Source organism: Phaethon lepturus, unplaced genomic scaffold (assembly GCF_000687285.1).
Source record: "Phaethon lepturus isolate BGI_N335 unplaced genomic scaffold, ASM68728v1 scaffold12604, whole genome shotgun sequence".
Classification (NCBI taxonomy): Eukaryota; Metazoa; Chordata; class Aves; order Phaethontiformes; family Phaethontidae; genus Phaethon; species Phaethon lepturus.
Window position 1 is genome coordinate 61,091 of NW_010535579.1, and position 18,757 is coordinate 79,847.

General features: G+C 36.1%; 1 protein-coding gene across 1 annotated transcript in view; it reads right to left on the reverse strand.

The window, feature by feature from the left end:
* Positions 1–397: 397 nt before the first annotated feature.
* SIPA1L2 (signal-induced proliferation-associated 1 like 2) overlaps positions 398–18,757 on the reverse strand; it is a gene marked incomplete at its 5' end in the record, with an annotated part of 71,508 nt that continues 53,148 nt past the window's right edge. Inside the window, 6 exons of the mRNA XM_010285884.1 lie at positions 398–1,033; positions 1,931–2,012; positions 3,352–3,475; positions 4,424–4,477; positions 10,593–10,724; positions 17,640–17,859. Coding sequence (XP_010284186.1) covers positions 887–1,033; positions 1,931–2,012; positions 3,352–3,475; positions 4,424–4,477; positions 10,593–10,724; positions 17,640–17,859 — 759 coding nt within the window. The remainder of the gene's footprint in view (positions 1,034–1,930; positions 2,013–3,351; positions 3,476–4,423; positions 4,478–10,592; positions 10,725–17,639; positions 17,860–18,757) is intronic.

Consider the following 18,757-nt stretch of genomic DNA (forward strand, 5'->3'; position numbering starts at 1 on the left):
AAACAAACTTTATAAAAACAACAAGTTAAGGTTAAATAAGCTTAAATAAAGGTGTTAAATACAAGACACTTGATCAAAGCTTCTGTACAAAGATAAACAAATTTGGCATTGTACAACTGATTGGCTGGCTCACACCATACATGATTTCAATAGTTAAGCAGTATAACTGTTTAGCTGAACATCAACTATACAAAAGTAACTGAAGTTGGGAGCGGGCTAACCCTGGTGAGCCGTTTACAAGGCATGTGTATTTTTAGAAAATCAGAACACTGTTTATATTCAGGCACCATTTGTTCTTGCAAATAAATAATCTCTAACGTATCTGCATCCAAACTAGTGTTAAACACATCAGTGCTAACATTTTATAAACACAGCTTTGTGACTATTCACTATACCTCCATTCTTATTGCTATGACAATGTGGACTGTGGAAATAAAACTACTGTACATACAAAAAAATAGAGCACCTTTTAAACATTAAAGTATATGTCTGGTTATTCTTTTTATCTTACAATACTGAAGCCCAAGCTAATGTAAATTGCTTTAACATCTTCACCAGCGCACCTGAAATGCAGGAACTAAAACCCCAAATATTCCTCTTCAGGCAAGCCCCAGCCAGAGCATCTTCTAAAAATGTCTAAAATGACACTAAGGATTTTTTACATTCATCTGCACACGAACAAATATCTGCTATCCTCTGCTTTCTTCATATGAATTTAAAGACGGATTACCACAGTTCTCTCTCCTCTTCAAATGAATAAAGCTGGATAGAGAATGTAGCAGAAACACCTAAAATGGATTGTGAACACAGTGAAATTATTACCCAGCTAATTAAAAAAATACAGCTGTTACATTGTTCAAATAAGTATTTTCCAGGGGCCCAGTCATTAGGATTTTTTGTCTATTGTATTGAAAAACCATTCTGTAAATTTCCTCAGTTGAGCAGCTGCTGTTTGAGACTCCTCCTGAAGTCTCATGTTATCTTGTCTCAGATGCTGCACCTCCGCTTGGAGAACTGCCTTGTCCTGTTTTTCCTGGTTAACAAAGATACACGTTGAGTAAAGCGACTAGTTGCGACGACAGCATTTATTTTTGTTGTTAATATTTCTGTGCAAGTCATGCAGATATATTTTGTTGAGCTCCCTAATCCTTTCTGACAACTACTAACTCTAAGTTAATTCTCCAAATATGGTCCAACTACCTCATTCATTCTGAGAAAATATTGCAAGCTAAAAAGAAAACTAGATGCTACTTTAACACAAAAATCATAGGAGTTTACTCCATTTAACAAAAAAATTCAAGCACTTAAAAGGATAAGAAGCGTTTAGCTATTACAAATCACTTGTGAGAGCCCAAGCCATAAGGATTTGGTTTTGAGCATATGTTAAGGAAGAAAAATATCTAATTTCAAGATTTTCCCTTAACGTGATTATTTTCTTACCAAAAGCAGTCTCATTTCTACCAGTTCTGGCATTGTCTCCAGCTCAGAAATTAGACAGCAAATGAGGTACAAAGCAAGTCATTGTTATATGATCAGGATACCACAAGGCAACAAGGATGACAAATATGTCATACACAACAAAAGTGTCCGTATCCTTTGTTAAATCCAAGGTACCATAAATGGAGCTAAAGTGCCTCATTCCTTCGGGGGTATGACTATATGTAGGACAGTTATTCTGGAGTAAAGACCCATAAACTAGTTAGCCTTGGGGCAGCTTGTTCACATGATCATTCCCACAGGACCTTCTGCACCTCAGTGTAGAAGTGTAGACCACCTCAGTGATCCGACTGGATCAACCAGTGGGCTCCACCATTCGTTCATTACACCCATCTACTTTGACTGATGTGCTTTTTTCAAGCCCTTGATGAACTTGGCATAAAAATGTAACTGCTACAACTGCAGAGTAATAATATTGTTAAAGATCTCTTACCTTTCTCAGGTCAGTTTGTAGTTGCCGGAGGATGACTTCTAGCTGGTTTACTTTTCCAGTCAGAGTACTCGGAGCATGTTCCCTGTAAAGTAAACCACTACCTTCACTCTGGGTTAGTCAGAAACATTTTCTCCTCCAGCTTTTGCAGAGTAACACTTTTAGTGATAGCAAAGGAAACAAATCAGTTTAGGCATAGTTAGGAAAACATGGACAAAACCAGCATCAGCAAAAGACTATTACTGGAACATAAACCCATTGCTGCAATATCTGCAATATGACACTGCCTCTCATGCAAATCATGCAGAAATTATGATGACTTTAAGAAGGAATGGTTTAGGTATTACGTGCACATACCCTCACAGTGCAAGTCAAACTTGCTGCTAACTGGTGTGCCGAGCACATTTGTTAACAAGCTGCTTTCTGATAAGGACCGTACTAATCTGAAGCAAGCTGCAGCAGCAATTATGGTAAATAAAAAGAGCTGTTAAGAGTTCTTTTGTCTGGCCTGCAGTTGTGTCATTTCCAGTAAAGGATAAACCTATGGCTTTATGGAGACAAACATTTTGTTTAAAGGTCAAAACATATGAAATATTGCCACAGGTTAATCAAATGCATGACTGAAGGAACATACTCAGAATAGCTTCTGTTTCCTGTCTGACAATGAGCACTGTGGGAGACAGTTGTAGATGAAATTAGCCACAATGTGAATCATTTTGCCTAGGAGAGAGAAGCTGAAGAGAGAAGCTTTATATACAAAGCTGAATCAGCTGCTTCATGCAAGTGCACAAATCTGACAGATTTGCCGATGCTGAAAGTGGAATGTCTTAGTCTTTTGCAATACTTACTGATCACTAGGCCGGGGAAAGATGTGGACTTAGAAGTCATTACAATAAATGCGCTTTACCATGTAAGTAAGTTAATTTGTGTAAAATTGTTTCAAATTAAAATGTGATAGTCTAACAAGCAAGTTTCCCTCCATTTCCTGTTCTTCCATTCCTGCAGCTGAAGAGCAAAACTAATCAAAGATGTACTTTTATTTTAAAGCGTGCTAGTGGACCGATTATGCTGCTGAATCTCTGTGGTTTTAACAAGTATAGTCCTCATAGCAGCGAGCGGGGGGCGGGGAGAGAGAGAAAAAAAGATAATCTCTCCCAGAGCATTGGGAAGAATTTGAAGAATGGGGCAGTTTGGCATAAAAGTTTCCTGCAGTCCTCTGTTGCAGATTCTCTTCATTAATTTACCTCTGTATAAATGAAAAATTATGGATTTGCAAGTAGCAAATAGTTGCAAAAGGCAGGTAGGAACACCTCTTCCAAGGTCTGAGACACTTGCTGCAGTTAAGGTTATTGCATACTACAGTTGAGCTCCTGTTATTAAGAGAAAATATTTTTGTAAAAAAATACACTTTAATTTTGACATACCCAGTAGCCTCAAGGAAATCTTTTCCGTCTGGGGGACTCTCATCCAAAGGTAGCTCTTGTGTTCCCTCCAAGCCCGGAGCTTGCTGCATATCATTCAAGGTGCAAAAAGATGCTACTCTCTGATCTGCAAAAAAGTAACATAAGGATATGTTTAAAGCTGGACATATATAAAAATTAAAAGGCTATATTACAGCCATTATCCTGGTTCATTTAGAGAAATGGATGTAGGTTTCTACATCACAGCTTTGAAGACAATCAGCAGATGTAAAATAAATTCTGACTAGTTGGCTTCCCCACATCTGCATCCAAAGGCAACCCCAACGCAATTTTTTCTGCCTATCAGCAGAGTAAGACAGATTTGTTTGGACCAGCTAATGCTGATATGAACAGTAAATTGGTCTTGATGAAATCTGCAGAAAGCCATTTGAGAATTCAGGGCCACAACCAATGACAGTAATAACTCGGTGAAAAGGTTTGCATTTTCCATGGACTTAAAGCCATCAGATTCCTCAGGAATCTGCACTGTTCATTTCATACTGTTTTACTGTCTCAAGCATTTGCAGAACCTCATGGTAATCTGCATACTTGAAAAACAATAAATCCACACTATTTTTATCAATTGAGTTTTTGTTATATATATATTACTAAGGCACGCTATTCTCTACATTGGATTTCACTGGAGCGTAATCTAACAAGCACAGATGTAATTACCTATGGATATACAGTGTGGTTGCCAAAATACATCAGTCACCACATAATAGAAATATGCCATGCAGATCATAATTGCACAGAACAGGAGTAAATGATGCATTCATTAGGATTTAATTTGTCATCTTTAAAAAACCCCCAAAAATCCATATTCTTTGGAGATTGATTTAACTTATTTCTGTCAAACAAAATCCATGTCTGTAGGCTTGGATAAATTCTGGCGACAACATGCCTGCCTTGCCCTTTCTCCCCTTGCTTTAGCACCCCACAGGCCCAAAGCTTGCATTATCATGCAAACGTGCAAACATAGGAAATATTAAAGAAAGTTTACAAAAGGCAAAAGTCATCAATCCCAGACCATCACCTAGAAACGGCGTGTGATGACAGAACGGCCCAAATTCTTCATCTGAGTCAAAACCTGGAATAAGATTTAGAACGTTCCTATAAACAAAGCCAGTCCATCTCCACTGGAGCAGCTGTGGCCCTCGCGTACAGCGCACCCAGTGGAACACTCCCCGGGCAACTCATGCTGGCCCCCACTCTCAGCCTTGCCACGCCATTTTTACACACCACCACCATTACAGTAAAGCATAAGGTGTCATGCCCCGTGTCTCTAATAGTAATACCCAGTATTGTGACACAGCATGACAACTTGGCATGATACATAAAAAGACAACCCTCCAAACTCTAAGCGCCCAAACAGTGAATGCAGGCCAGATCATTTTAACGAGGAAGTAAATTTTGGTTTGAAAGTTCTACCAAACAAAAATAGGAAATCACTGAAAAGCTCTTTAAAGAGATTTTTTAAAAATTAATAGTTTTAAGGGATAGCAAAGAGTGACACTTCGTTTTATAACATAATGAAGAGAAGTTGCATGTCATTTTTTTGCCCAGTTTTAAAAACCACAGCTCATTTCCCCTGCTTTTATCCTGATTTCTAAGTAGAGATGGATCTCAGCAAATACGAACATGACTTTTTCATATGTGCTGACAATAAGGCAAGGATGTAATTTTAAACACATAATCAATGACATCAATTACAGATTTGAAAGTTGAATAGACTTAATTAGTACAGATAAACTAAAACTACTTTCCCAGACCAAATGCAGTATGTAGGCCAGAAATGAGACTGTGTAAACAACCAGTTTGAAGTACACATCTAATTACTGATTTCACCTTTAGACTGTTCACATTTTCATTACCACTTGACAGAAGAAAATAAAGCCAGCAACAAATGTTACGTTGTTGCTATTTTTTCTACAGCTAACAATATGTGACATATGACATTGTGTCTCAGAGGCAATTCTACTGTAATATATTAAAAAAAAATCTGCTTTTTTCTCCCTCTGCCAAGTAGGCTTAATTAAAAAGAATGTCCACTGGTCTGGTTTACTTTGTGAGAAAACGTTTTGTCAGTGTGTTCTCCCCAGCTCTATTTGAAAGCATCTTTTGCTTGATGGATAAAAGCAGGTGCAAAAACAGGTACATGCAGCTCTTAATGAAATCACATGATTCCATCTTTAAACACAACATTTTAAAATATTTTGGTATTATTTCCACACACAAAAAAAATATAAAAACATAGGTGCTTGCAATGAAGTATAATGTGTGGCTTAACATTTTCTTCCTATGTAATCCCTAATGAATTTCAACTCCACATAATTTAAAAATAATATTAACACTTAGAGTAGGAAACTAATTGTTAACCTTTTTTATTTTCCTAGTACAACTTAAACATATTCTTCCAATATTCATGTCTTCAAAAAGATATGAAACCATATTCTCACATTCATCAGGTGAGGAATAAAGTCACTACATGGCCACTAATAACCAGAGGTCTCCAATGATATAACGGACTACGTAAATTCCTGTGTTGCTCTTCTTAATTTTCAAAAGCCAGGGTAGTGTCAAAATCATTCTCTGAACAAGTCAGTATACAATAAATCTCTGTAATAACTAGTACATCGACAGGATCCTGGACTAGCAAAATATTTTGCCTTTCAATACTTCTCAAGACACATTTTTATTTTCAGTAACTATATCAAATCTCACTGATCTCCCTATAAGTATTCATGCTTAGCAATAGTTTCACCAATTTACTATTTAAATCAGAACTGTTTTTAAACCTGAACTGTGGTGAAGGTTGAACTTGTGCTTCTAAGAGCAAAATCTTCCTACTGATTTTTCTTTTATTTGTTCTTAACAGAATTGGCTTGACTCTATATTCATGAAAATGAAATCAAAGCTACCTTCACCAACAGTTCATTTTTTGAAATAAAAATCAAGTGTATTTTTGACTATGATGCTGTAGACGTAAACTCTGATTCCTCCAAACTACAGGGACACCTCCTATTCAATTTAAGTGATACGTGCTTACTAAACAGAAGAAAATACATGTAAGTCTCAGGCCTCTTATTTTTTTCTGGGACATCCTTGCCAAACCCCACATAGGTCCCATGCATAGAAAACTATTTGCAAAAATACATTGGTGCTTATATCAAAAGTTTAAGCAGCAGTTGATGTAGCAAGACCACAGATCAGACAAAATTCATGTCTCACTTTAAAGTAACAGAATTGTACAATGCTAATCACTAAAAGCGTGAATCCAGACTTTTATTGTTCCAGCCCACTAACAGAGGCCAGAAAAAATCTCCAGGCAATTTTGATGTACTGGAGAGCCGAAAAGGCTAAAATGAGTATAGTGCATGAAGCTGCTCTCTCATTACTAAAGCAAAGACTACCCAAAACCATACACTGACATATGCGCTGAAGCAAAAAGAGTTACACATGCATGCACTAGAAATGACCAAATGTTAACTAAATATTTTCAGGTTTTCTTTTTCTAGCAGTTTAACATACTAATTTAGTTAAAAGAATTATCTCTCATGCTGAATGCTTCACTTCTTTCTCATTATGTTATGTGTAGCATTACCTGCACTGAGCTATAAAGTATTTAAATGGACGTATTACAATAATATTAATTATAGTAGCACAGATGTTTCTGCAAAGATAAATTGGCACTAAGAAACACTGCAGTCTGATTGGCACTAAGTGGGCGTTCATAAAAATAACCTGGGGAAAAAAAAATCAGAAGTTGAAACCACCTATTTTAATGAACTAAATTAGAGACATAAGAGGGACTTTCTTAGGTTGTTAATTCCCACAGTATCATTTACCAAACACTAAACAGCTTTTTTTCAAGCTCAGTAAACCCAGTTTAAAGTAGCACAAATAGTATTAAGATCTATTTATAATAATAATCGGTATTTATGTTTGCGTCAATTCTCTTCTGTAATGACAGTAACATACATAGACATCTAGAAAGGCATCTCCTTTTGTTCCCCAAAACATCAACTAGATCCAAAATTAGCCATCAGCAACATAATACATATTTTGAAAGCCAGTCCTTCTTCCCTAACTTGGAGATCTATTGGAAGTATAATACAAAAAGAGAATTAAAAACCTATTCTTTTCTGAGACTTCTTTGTTCTCCTTTTTCTAATTTGGCTTTCCAATTTATTCTATAAATCCCCGTATCTTTATCTTTACTCAGTTCAATGTGTTGCTTGCTTTCTTTCTGTCTCTCTAACTTCTCCTTTTTCACCCCAACTGCTCTCCCTAAAGCCCTACAGTCACATCCAGTTCTACCTATTTCTTATTGCTTGCTTCAGGGATAGATACCAAAATATTACAACAATGTAATTCTAGCACGTCAACTGTTCTCTGGCTACTGTCTCTCTGCAGCTCCCACCAAAATAAAGAAGGGAACTGGATGTAGCCTATCCATGTCTGAAAGAAATGGAAGGATACCCCTTGCTACTGACTGCATGCATGCTAAAGATGATGTCTGGATAAATACCAGAGTCAAAACTATGTCCTGCAAAGGAAGGCAGTGCAAAGACTTCTAATGTTGCACTGTGCTCCAGCCTATGGACACTGACCCTCAACAGACACAGCTCAAGCAAAACCCCTTACTGATGCGGATGCTGGAGCCTGGGGACTGAAGCTCTGCACAGCTCTCATTGCACTGTGACGATCTGTCTTAGGAATAACAGAGGATTTTCAGGAAAAATTTGAAGTAAATATTCAGTTTCCCACAAAAGTTCTTGGCAAGCAAAAGCAGTGAAGATGAAATCCTCACAAAGCGAAAAGCATTATCATCACACATTCTATTAAAAAAAAAAGCATGACTTACTCCTCCCTCATGGACCACAGTTTAAAAACTGCTGTTCTACATAAGACCAAGGCTCCAGTTGGATAAAAGCTAATACCAATAAATAAATAACGTAGTCAACTGTTCATTTGGGAGGAGAGGGGCCAGTTCAAAACGAGACCGCTGTTCTTGTTACATCCATGAATAAACTCTGAGTAGAGATGATGGTAGCAAAAAAACTTGCTACTGTATTTAATCCTTAATCCAATTAATGCCAACATTATAAGCACCTAAAAAAGCTGTATTTAACATTAATGGAGATACAATTGCATTTTAAGACAGATGAAGGACTGTGAAGCCCACATTATGGATGTTGAACTGATCAAAATACGTAAATTGTCAGCATACAATCTAGAGAGATCACAGGGGAAAAACCCTGACCTTGGAATCAGATTGGTAATTCTAATAAACTGACATTAAGAAAAGAACTTGTATAAAGAAAAAGCTAAAATTATGTCTTGTATCTAGGTTCTAGAAGAGAACACAACTTTGAAATATCAGGTTGGCAAAGCCAAGCTAGAAAACAACTCTAACATTGATATCTTGAATCATTAAAACAAGTCCTATCCATTTTGTGATCTTTTTAATTGAAGGTTTGGGGGGGTGCATTATTTATTTTGGGGTTTTTTGAGACAGTCCTATATAAAATGTGACCACATTCCCACCCAGTTTAATAAAAAGATCAAAGCAGTTTTATATGCAGAAGTGGACAAACTTTAGAATCATCCACTCTCTTTTTCACATGGATAGAATGCAGAACAGTAGTTCCGACCCATTTTTAAATATTAAGGTGAAGCAACTCCTAAGTCAACAACATCAAAATACATAAGGAAATGGTACCTGCTAATTCATATTCAACACATTCCCTCCCAGTAATTTTTTTCATGACATGCCTATCAGTTACTCTTTTTAAAATTGCTTTCAAATTGCAAGGATAGAGAAAGTTGAACAAGGGCTTAAAAATTCCATTCCTTCTAAAATTTCAAATTGCAGTACTATGAATTCAGTCAAAACATTTTATAAATCATCTAACATATACACAGATGTCTCTATTTCAGAGTCCTAAGCAGAAAAGAATTACATTACTACTCAAATTCTTACAATAATTAAAGAAACCCCAATAAAACCAGCTTCTATCTTGCAACTCAGACCATCAGTTCTTCAGTATTATCTACAGATATATCTAAGATTTTTGCAATTAAAACCCAACAAACAGGCGGGTTTGAGTAGTACACCAAGTAGTAGTAATATAGTATTCATTACTATAATGAATGCACATGCAATTAATCAGGTTAAGAAACAATACACTACTTTAAATGGCTAATTATCACTGTTGGTTTGGGGTTTTAACAATGCCACTTAGGTTTGTATCGTAAGTAGTTCTGAAGAGCTTTTGATCAAATTCAAATTTAATCACTTCATACTTAGGGAAGGAATCATAAACTGATTCCCATGGTTGTTTTTAGTTAAAAAAACAGAACAACAGCTTATCACTAACTTCACAACCATTCTCCTCATAAAGTTAAGACCTGTAGCTTATATAATGACGCCTGTGGTAGTGTCATCTTTATTCACAGATACCTCTGACCTCCCATACATTCACTAATGAGAGTAACACCGGTTAAGAATTATGTCGGAAATTTTAGAACAGCACAGCAACCTAACCAAAACACCCCTCAGAAACAACAAAACACAAACATTCAACTGTATATATTCATATATACACTCAAAACCAATATCCACCTTTCTGCATTTATATATTTTGTGTAGATTTAGCTCTTGGAGAGGCAAAGGAGGTTTTTTCTTAGTTAACGTGGTCTTATAATTTAATAATGCAAACCTGGTCTATATCCTGCACCTCAAGTTCTGCTACTGGAAAATATAGTGTACATTTTTGCTGTTTTGCAAGGGTAGCTTATGAAAGATGAGAAGAACTGTAGCATCATTTGGACTACACATACAAGTTTATAAACATAACACAATAAACTCAGGGGAGTGTTACTCCTGGTTTAATTTTAAACATCTAACTTAGATGCTTTGAGTCTTTCCTTCAGAGCGCCTGATTTTTCCAGTTGATTACAGAAGGAACTTCAGCCCCTAAGCGGATGAGTTGTATCCAAGATAGACACTGAAAGTATCATGAATACCCCAAATTTTCAGTGACAATCTTCCGCTCTGAGTACTGATACTGCCAAAATAACTAAAGGGCTACGGAGGCAAACACTGGATTTTTGTAATTAAAAATGTGGCTATACAATATATATTTTTTAAAAAAGGTTTGTGTACTGAACATTGATCTTTATTCAAATTTTCCTGTTACCTTCAAACGCTCGTGCAGCATCTACCAGGTGGGACCAGTCTAGCCCTGTGGCAGTGTCTGGCAGGGGCATCAGGCCAGGATCATTGAATTTGGCTTTATCAGATAAGGACCCATCTGAGAACCAGAATTCATCTAAACAATAAACACAATAATTAGTCTTCCTATAACAATTATGTACAATTATTTTTGAAGCTACTATAATGAACTGTAAAAAATGTATAAGCAAAGAGTGCTTATCTTCATTTCTCTTGTTACTGTCTTTTCTTGTTCAATACTCAGTACGGGTGGAAGTTCAGCAGAATAAGATGGGAAGGGTTTCTAAAGGTTTCTTTGTGCCACTTTGCACATGATGTGTTCTTCATATTTTCATGCGAATGCTGTGTGAGTAGGCAGCATCCATTCTCAAAGCATACCATATTAAACCTGAGCACTGAGCAGAAAATTGCTAGATACACAAAGTTATATTTTTAAGAAGGCTGTGAAACAACATATGAGATATTTACATGCAGAGTTTTATCCTGAAACTTAAATTTCTCAGTTCCAGAAGCAATTTAAAAAATATCACCTGCTTTTCGTTTAATGCATTTGTAAATTCCAGCCTATATCCAAAACTCACTTTCACATTGAAAATACTACCCTATTATTTTAATATTTGTAGTTGCATATCTGAGGACGTAAGACTTGTGTGCCAATCTCTGGGCTCAAGTGAGCTGTAACACATTGTGTACCATAGATAGATTGTATATTAACTGAAATGTATACACTATAAAGTTGGTTCAGTTATGCAGTCTTTTAGAAAGGTACCACAAACATACATCTTAGTAGAGGAGGTGCTAATTTTCATAATTATCTTAACTAGTTTTACATTTTCCTTATCTGTCCATAGCAATCTTCACTCTGATCAATGTGAACACACATAAAATGAATATTGCTGAACAGGCACATACAGGTTCTTAAAACTGAACATAGACTAAATACATTATTTATAATCACATTACATCTTAACCATAAAGCTAATGATACAATATTGTACTTTTACTACATAGTGCAGTCAGGAACAAAGAAGTTTTGCTTCAGATGTATCTACTTTATTAAATAAAAGGCTAAAATAGTAATTTTTCTTCAAATATTTCAGAAGGAAATTTCCATCTAGTTATTCCAGTGATTTGGACTATAATATTTATGAGGAATATTTTTTCCCCATGAAAACACCAAACAGAAAAATCAATGTAGGAAAAAATGCACACATACAAGTGGAAGATACATTATAGTTTAGAAAATGGCATGTTGTCATTGTCCTGATACCAATGAACAAGAATGGCAAAGTCCATTTGAATTAAAGATTTCTGACAAAAATCCAAAAGCAGTAGCCCATTACACAGCATTCAACTGCACGGAGCAATGACTAGAGCACATCATATTCTTTGCAGAAAGCTTGTTTAAAAAAAAAATCAGGAACAGGAAAGTGAAGGATGTTTGCAAAACTCTGTCAAAAATTAGAAGTTCCACAAAGCAAAAACAATGCAGAAGAGGTAGAAAACCTGTTTACTGTGGAATTTATCTTGTTCTACAAATCATATAAAAAATGTAGTATTGTTATATTACAACTGGAAATGGCTTGATAAACCTCTGCAGAAATGTCTTTCTCAATACCCGCTCTTAGTATGCAAAACTGGATGTTGTATGAAATGGAAAATGGAAAATGTAATACACAAATATATTCTACTCATACTTCTATACTAAGATTTTATTTTCAGTTCCTTATAAACATCCATAAAATCTTATCAGGTTACCTTGGGGTGCAAATACATTGGAAGCTCAACATCAGAGCAGTCTCTGAACTTTTGTATATGACCTGGAAATTATAAGAACCTTATTTATGCAAGTACAAATGTTTTATACATCCCTGTTGTGGAAAACAGACAGAATGCCTTATGTGAAAGGCTGGCAATCCAGCTTTTGGTTCTAGACCAGCAGGCAGACCCTAAGGGACAGCCCTTGCTTTTGTATGATCAGCCTACAGGGGCTGATTGTGCAATCTGTCAGGAAGATGCTTGTTCCCAGTGCGATTCTGATGGCTTTCCAAATTACAGTGTAGGAGTGATATATTCACCAGTAATCATCCTTCATTATGCATTGTCTTTGTTAGAACCTCAGTTCACCTTAGGGTGGATCCTATTCAGTCCTGTATAAGCCCCTGACAGAGCAACTCAACTGCAGAAAGCCTGCCAGAGTAGAGATTTAAATATTGATAGCTCTGAAACACAAGTGCTTGTGCTGATGGCTGAAATTATAAGCAGAATAACTGAACAGGCATGAGTATATCACCACAGAATAATTCATTTTCAAGATATAAATTATGTGTTCTTGTGCAACAGGGGCTGGGGAGGTGGGGGCAGGGGGAAGAGGAAGAAGTTAAAAAAAAAAAGGGAGCTCTAATGATATAGGCCTCTGTGCTTTTGAATTTCAGAGTACATTGTTTGTGTTTCAGGAATGCTCTGGGTGAGATTAATTATTTCTATCCTCCTGTATTTGCATTTCCTTCCTGCTCCTCTTGCCTTGTTACCTCCACTTTTTCTCTGTATGACTGCCGCATTAGCAGCTGCAAACTTCCTATTGTCTTCCTTTTTGATCTGTGCAAAGGTGGCAAGTTGTGCTTGAACATGCCCACCTCTTGTGTCCAGGAGGGTATGCCTAATCTCATAGGCCACTACGTTCATTGCCTACAAGATTGGTTTTGAAGCAACACAGACTTACCCCTCATTTCCTTTGAAGAAACAATGTAACTGTTATCTTTCAGTTTTAAAGATTGCTGTACTCCTTTTGGCACAAAATCATTGATCTTGTGGTTTCTGGTCCTTTCAATTATGTCACTCCCTACACTTAGGAATTTCTATTATTGATACATAAAAGTATAAAGCATTTTGAAGAGTCCTTATTTTCACCAAAATTATATGATCAGTTTCCAACAGAGCTCCTCAAATTGACTGTCATCGGTCCCACATACCTCTGTATTCAAAGAGTAACTAGTTATACAGAAAGAAGAAAGATTCACCTGACTTAACCTTTTCCACTTCCAAGTATCCTGCTTCAGTTGGAACTGCTACTTTTATGCAGACTGTAGATCTTTAAAAAGTATCTGCTAAGTACTCCTCACTTACTGTGCTCAAACTAGATGTTATTTAACAAACAGATTATCTCAAAAGATGCTGCAGCTGAAGGAATGTATCAAGACATATGCACACATAAATCCCATTGTCTGCTTCCTGTTGTTCTTTCCTGCAATCAGCAATTATATCTCTACGGTCCTCTTCTGCCTGCCGAACCCTACCCTTCTTCAGTATTACCGAGGGTTGCCCAAGGTCTCCCTTCAAAGATGCCAGCCTGCTAGTAGACTTTCTCATGGATATATGCTCATGTTACTGTTAGAATAGTGGACATGTGCACCCAATAACTACTTTTCCCTTCCCTTTTGTCACTGAAAGTAGTCTCATGTTCTGGTCTGGTGAGTTATTCACTGTGTGAGAGTCTGTAACAGACAACATACATACTTCTTTGGTTGCGTGAATTATTTAATCAACAGTCTTTATCTCTTTACTGAAAAATGGATTTCCCAATTGTTCACATGTATATCATCAATACACAGTGATGCTCCATTTTAATGCTGCTTCTTATCAGAGGTTAGTTTTGGATTGAAAGTAACACTGGTAGTAAGCCAGTTTTAAGATAGATTTTAAGTTAATAACATCACTGCAGATATACCAGCTGCACTTATAGCAGCCTTTTCCTTATAGCATGTATAATCTGTGAACCTTCAGAATTTGTTAGTGTATCATTGCAAAATATTCTCTTCCTTATGACCCTCTGCACTACACATATCCTGCACCTTGCTCCTTTCCTCACAGCATAGGAATGTCATGCCACTGTATCACTTAGGGCATTTTTCTTTCTCCTTTCTTTTTGTGTTTCCTAATAAGTGTGTGCCATGGTGCCTGCAACGTCAGTCAGACTGCCTCCATGTATCTTCCTGGGTTTCCAACTTGTGTTAGTACACTAGTTTTGTATCAGTGGTTCTCATTGTTTTCATTCTTTCCCTGCTAGTTCAAGCTGCCGTGAATTTGCAAGACAGGGATAGATTTGTACCTGCAACTATGTATGGCATGCTAGAATCACTCAACATGAACGGCACTGCCTCAGCTAGGGAATCTTTAATGTCCCCAAGGTAAAATTCCAGAGTTCTCAGCTACACGAGTTCTGCTTTCTGCTTTAAGTTAAAAATAAGATAAAATGAAATAAATCTTTCTAGATTTGTGTGCTGTGTGCAATCAACAGCACTCAACTGTCAGAGCTTGCATTTTAGGCTTTACTGAAAGCAATTCTTTCACTTCACTTCCCCCAGTGATAAACTAATAAATCCTATAGCTTCATTTTCTCATCTCCTTCCCACAGTCAACATCACACACAGTTAAGTTTCTGCTTCCATATTTGCATGGTTGTTCCGTCTGATAATTCTGATTTCCCAGTAAACTGAAATTCTTCAGGTTGCCTATTATGCTTCGGTTTTGGTGCTGCCTTGCTTACCTATTAATCACACTCTTTTCCTTGCTAGAGGGATCTCACGAGACTTGGTGCTGCCACAATATTTCACGTATCACATGCTGGGTAATAACATGCAAGAATGTATCTTTCTAAAATGAATTCCAGCCAAACCCACACTTTTCCCACTGCCTTCTGTAAACATTAAATATCAGTAAAATTAAAATGTTTTAAGATCACAAACATATGTATTTTACAAAAGACAGCTAACAAGCCTGACATCTGAAACTACAACCTTAAGAAACCTCTCACATCACCACTGCTATAGAACGTAAATAGCTGCTACACACTGATTACAAAAACCTTCCTGACAAGAGCCAAAGTTGGTTTCTTATATGGAGATACCGACTAACCTTATTTTGAAAGCAAAGGTGGGGCAAGTCACAATATGTTTGTTTTCAGAGTGTAATTACAGATAAACAATTAAATCTTCCTTGAAACAGCCATCATAAAAGATCCTATATTGCTAGCATTGAAAGGAACTTTTATAATACAAAACCAGAAAATAGAGGTTGTACATGTAAACAGCATGAACTTTGGATATCAACAATAAGCTTCACTTTGACAGAATACTAGTTTCATGTTTTTTCCCAGCTATTTGTATAAATAAACTTTCTGTATCCAAGAAGCAGCGAGAATGGAAAATAAGGTGTCTAAGACAGAACTAATACACAAAACACTAAAATTTCACCGCTGGAGGAGCAGTACACAGCTTGAGTGTACACTGTTCATTGTCTTGTGTCAATCTCCAGAATAAAAGCCCACTGAAGTTTTGATCCCACTGCACATTTACCTTTACAAGAAATGTCTCTAAAAACACAGGCCTAACAGTAAAAGAAAAAAATGCAATCAAGGGTACCTGATTACATATGTATCTCCTTCACAGACTGTAAAATCTGCTGAATTAGTCTCAAATGAAACAAAACGGATCTTCATTCTCTATCATTAAAAGCAAAAGATCTTTTCACACCAAATTTATAGTAAAGATTTTCACTCTGATAGAAGAATATTTTTAGAATAGCAAAAAGGTACACCAAGCATGCATTCCCATCTGAAGCAGGAATTCAGCACTTGTTTGCGATACCAGTTTAAAATTAACCAGTGGTTAGTGACTAAAACTCGGTCTCATAGCTGATGCCACTATAACTAGAAAAGTGTAAGGCTTTAGGCTTTGTAAGGCTAGTGTAAGGTTCTAGGCTGTAACTAGAAAAATGTAAGGCTTACTTCTGAAAGTTAGAATATGACTACTAGCTCCTGAAGGACAGGATGAATGATGGAGCCTTTTTTATTAGTATTTCTTTTAAGTTATCTGTCTGCATTCTCTCTGGACATAAGCCTACAAAAATTCTTAATGCTTTCAAGAAATCCACCCACAACTTCTTAACTATGGACTTCAGAGTCCACAACTCCTATACTATTTTTTTAAATAGTGCTCAGCGGTGATGCAATATTAAAGTAGCTAACTAAAAGTGCCCCTTTTTTTTCTAGATTGGGTGTCCTCTATAGGTCAGCCTAAAATAACTGAGATGTGAAGCGATTTAGCATTTTTTAAAAAACAATTCACAATTTAAAATATATAAACATGGATATGTAGCCTGAATATATCTATCTGGCTGCGTACATTTGGGCTGTGGTATAGAAGCACGTATATTTTTCACAAATTCCTTTGTTGTTTTTTTAGTTTTATTTTCATAATTTTCATTCCATATTTTCTGTAAAACTACTACAAACTTTATAGTTCATTGCTCCATACTGGAATTATTCAAAGTTAATCATATAATAAAGATCTTGCTTATGAAGACCTCACAAGTGAAGAGGCACCTTCATAAAATAATTTTAACTTAGCATCCCAGATTACTCTTTTTTTTTCCTGCTTTTAAAATTGAAGTATTATTTGCAAAGGTTTTATTAACATGTTAAAATAAGTTTATCAGCAAATTCAGTTTTGAAATTGGAGATGGTGATGACAACTATTGCACATTTCCTTTTAAGATATTATCAAAAGGATCATCTAAATATAAGCTGTCCCATTTAGCTATTTTATTGAATATATTCATGAATATGTCAGTAATTTGAATGCACACAAAAAATAAGTAAATAAAAATATTGAAACAAAACAGGCAGGCTTGGCTTAATTAGGTCACCACTGCAACATAAAATTATAATAAGAAATATCTTCAGATAAATGTTTGTTGCCTATCACTGGTCTCATGAAAATTTTTGGGAAATAAAATGAATGCTGTCTCCAAACATGATAAATCTGAATTGATCACTAAGGGAAGCATAAGTATGTACTGCTGACCAAATATGCTTTTGCTAGGATATGTAGAACCCTGATTTGACATTTCATAATTTCACCTTAAAAGTAAAATCTAACTTAATATTTTGTGATTTGTTTGAGTTTTTATTACAAATATTCCAACAGCAACAATGACAGCAACAATCACTCACTTCTCAGATTTCCCATTCCAGGAGTCAGGCTCATTCTTGGAGGCAGTGTGCTGTGATACGGTGGAGTAGTGCTGAATAAGATATCATTTGGCAAAGCCTGGTCTAGCATTGAACTTCGAGAGCTAGCATATGAAGATCCTCTTCGATTGCTACATATACTCTCGTCAGATAAGGTACGATAAAGTGTCCTCCGTGGAGAAAGGTTTCCATAAAATGAAAACTAAACATCAAAATATGAAGATATAAGAACATGTATTACTGGTTAAAATAATTCACATGATCATATCCCGTCATCTGTTCTTGGGAGTATTTTTCTGGGCAAGCACTCTGGAATTCTTGAGCTACTGCAGAAGATCAAAGATTTATTCTACCGTATCAGATCTACTGGGGCCTCAAAGGAGTTACTGAATTGGATCTTCATCCTTCCTTTTGATACTTTGGAACACATCACCATGAATTAATCAGCTACTGTGTAGTTTTATTAATTCTGAAATGTTAAATTAAACCTCCACAGCCTTATGACTGTTTTCCAGAAATATATATAAGGTTACCAACTCTGGCAACATTTATTCAAGACTATGCATAGAACTGTGTGATTTTAATTTGAAATGACTATGCTTTAGTACCAAACATTCTGAATTAATATATGGTGCAATATAATTCATTGGACAATAAAAGTGACTTGAGACACTGCATCTCTACAGATTGAACAAAATAGACTTAGAAAAGAGGATAGAATTCAGTGAAAACTGCTTATGCATTTCAAAAAGTTACTTAAACACAACCCAAATATCTACACTAAAACAAGATGTTACTGTATTGTAAAACTGGGCCATTCCACTTCGTATGTTGTTCTTCAGCACTGCAAATCCAGTTATTCTTCACATCTACAGAGGTCAGTTATTGCCTTAATTATTTTAACTGGTTTGTCCTGCATATAGCAGTTTCATGTCCTGTCCTGTTTTCTTTGTAATTAATTATGTGTTGCACACTGCCTATGCGCAACATATGATTAAGAGCAGTAGCTTTTTGAAACAGTGAATATACCATAGAATTAAAGGTGTCCACATTGTTTTATTTCTGACAAAACTTGCTCACGGATGAATACTCCTAAAAGG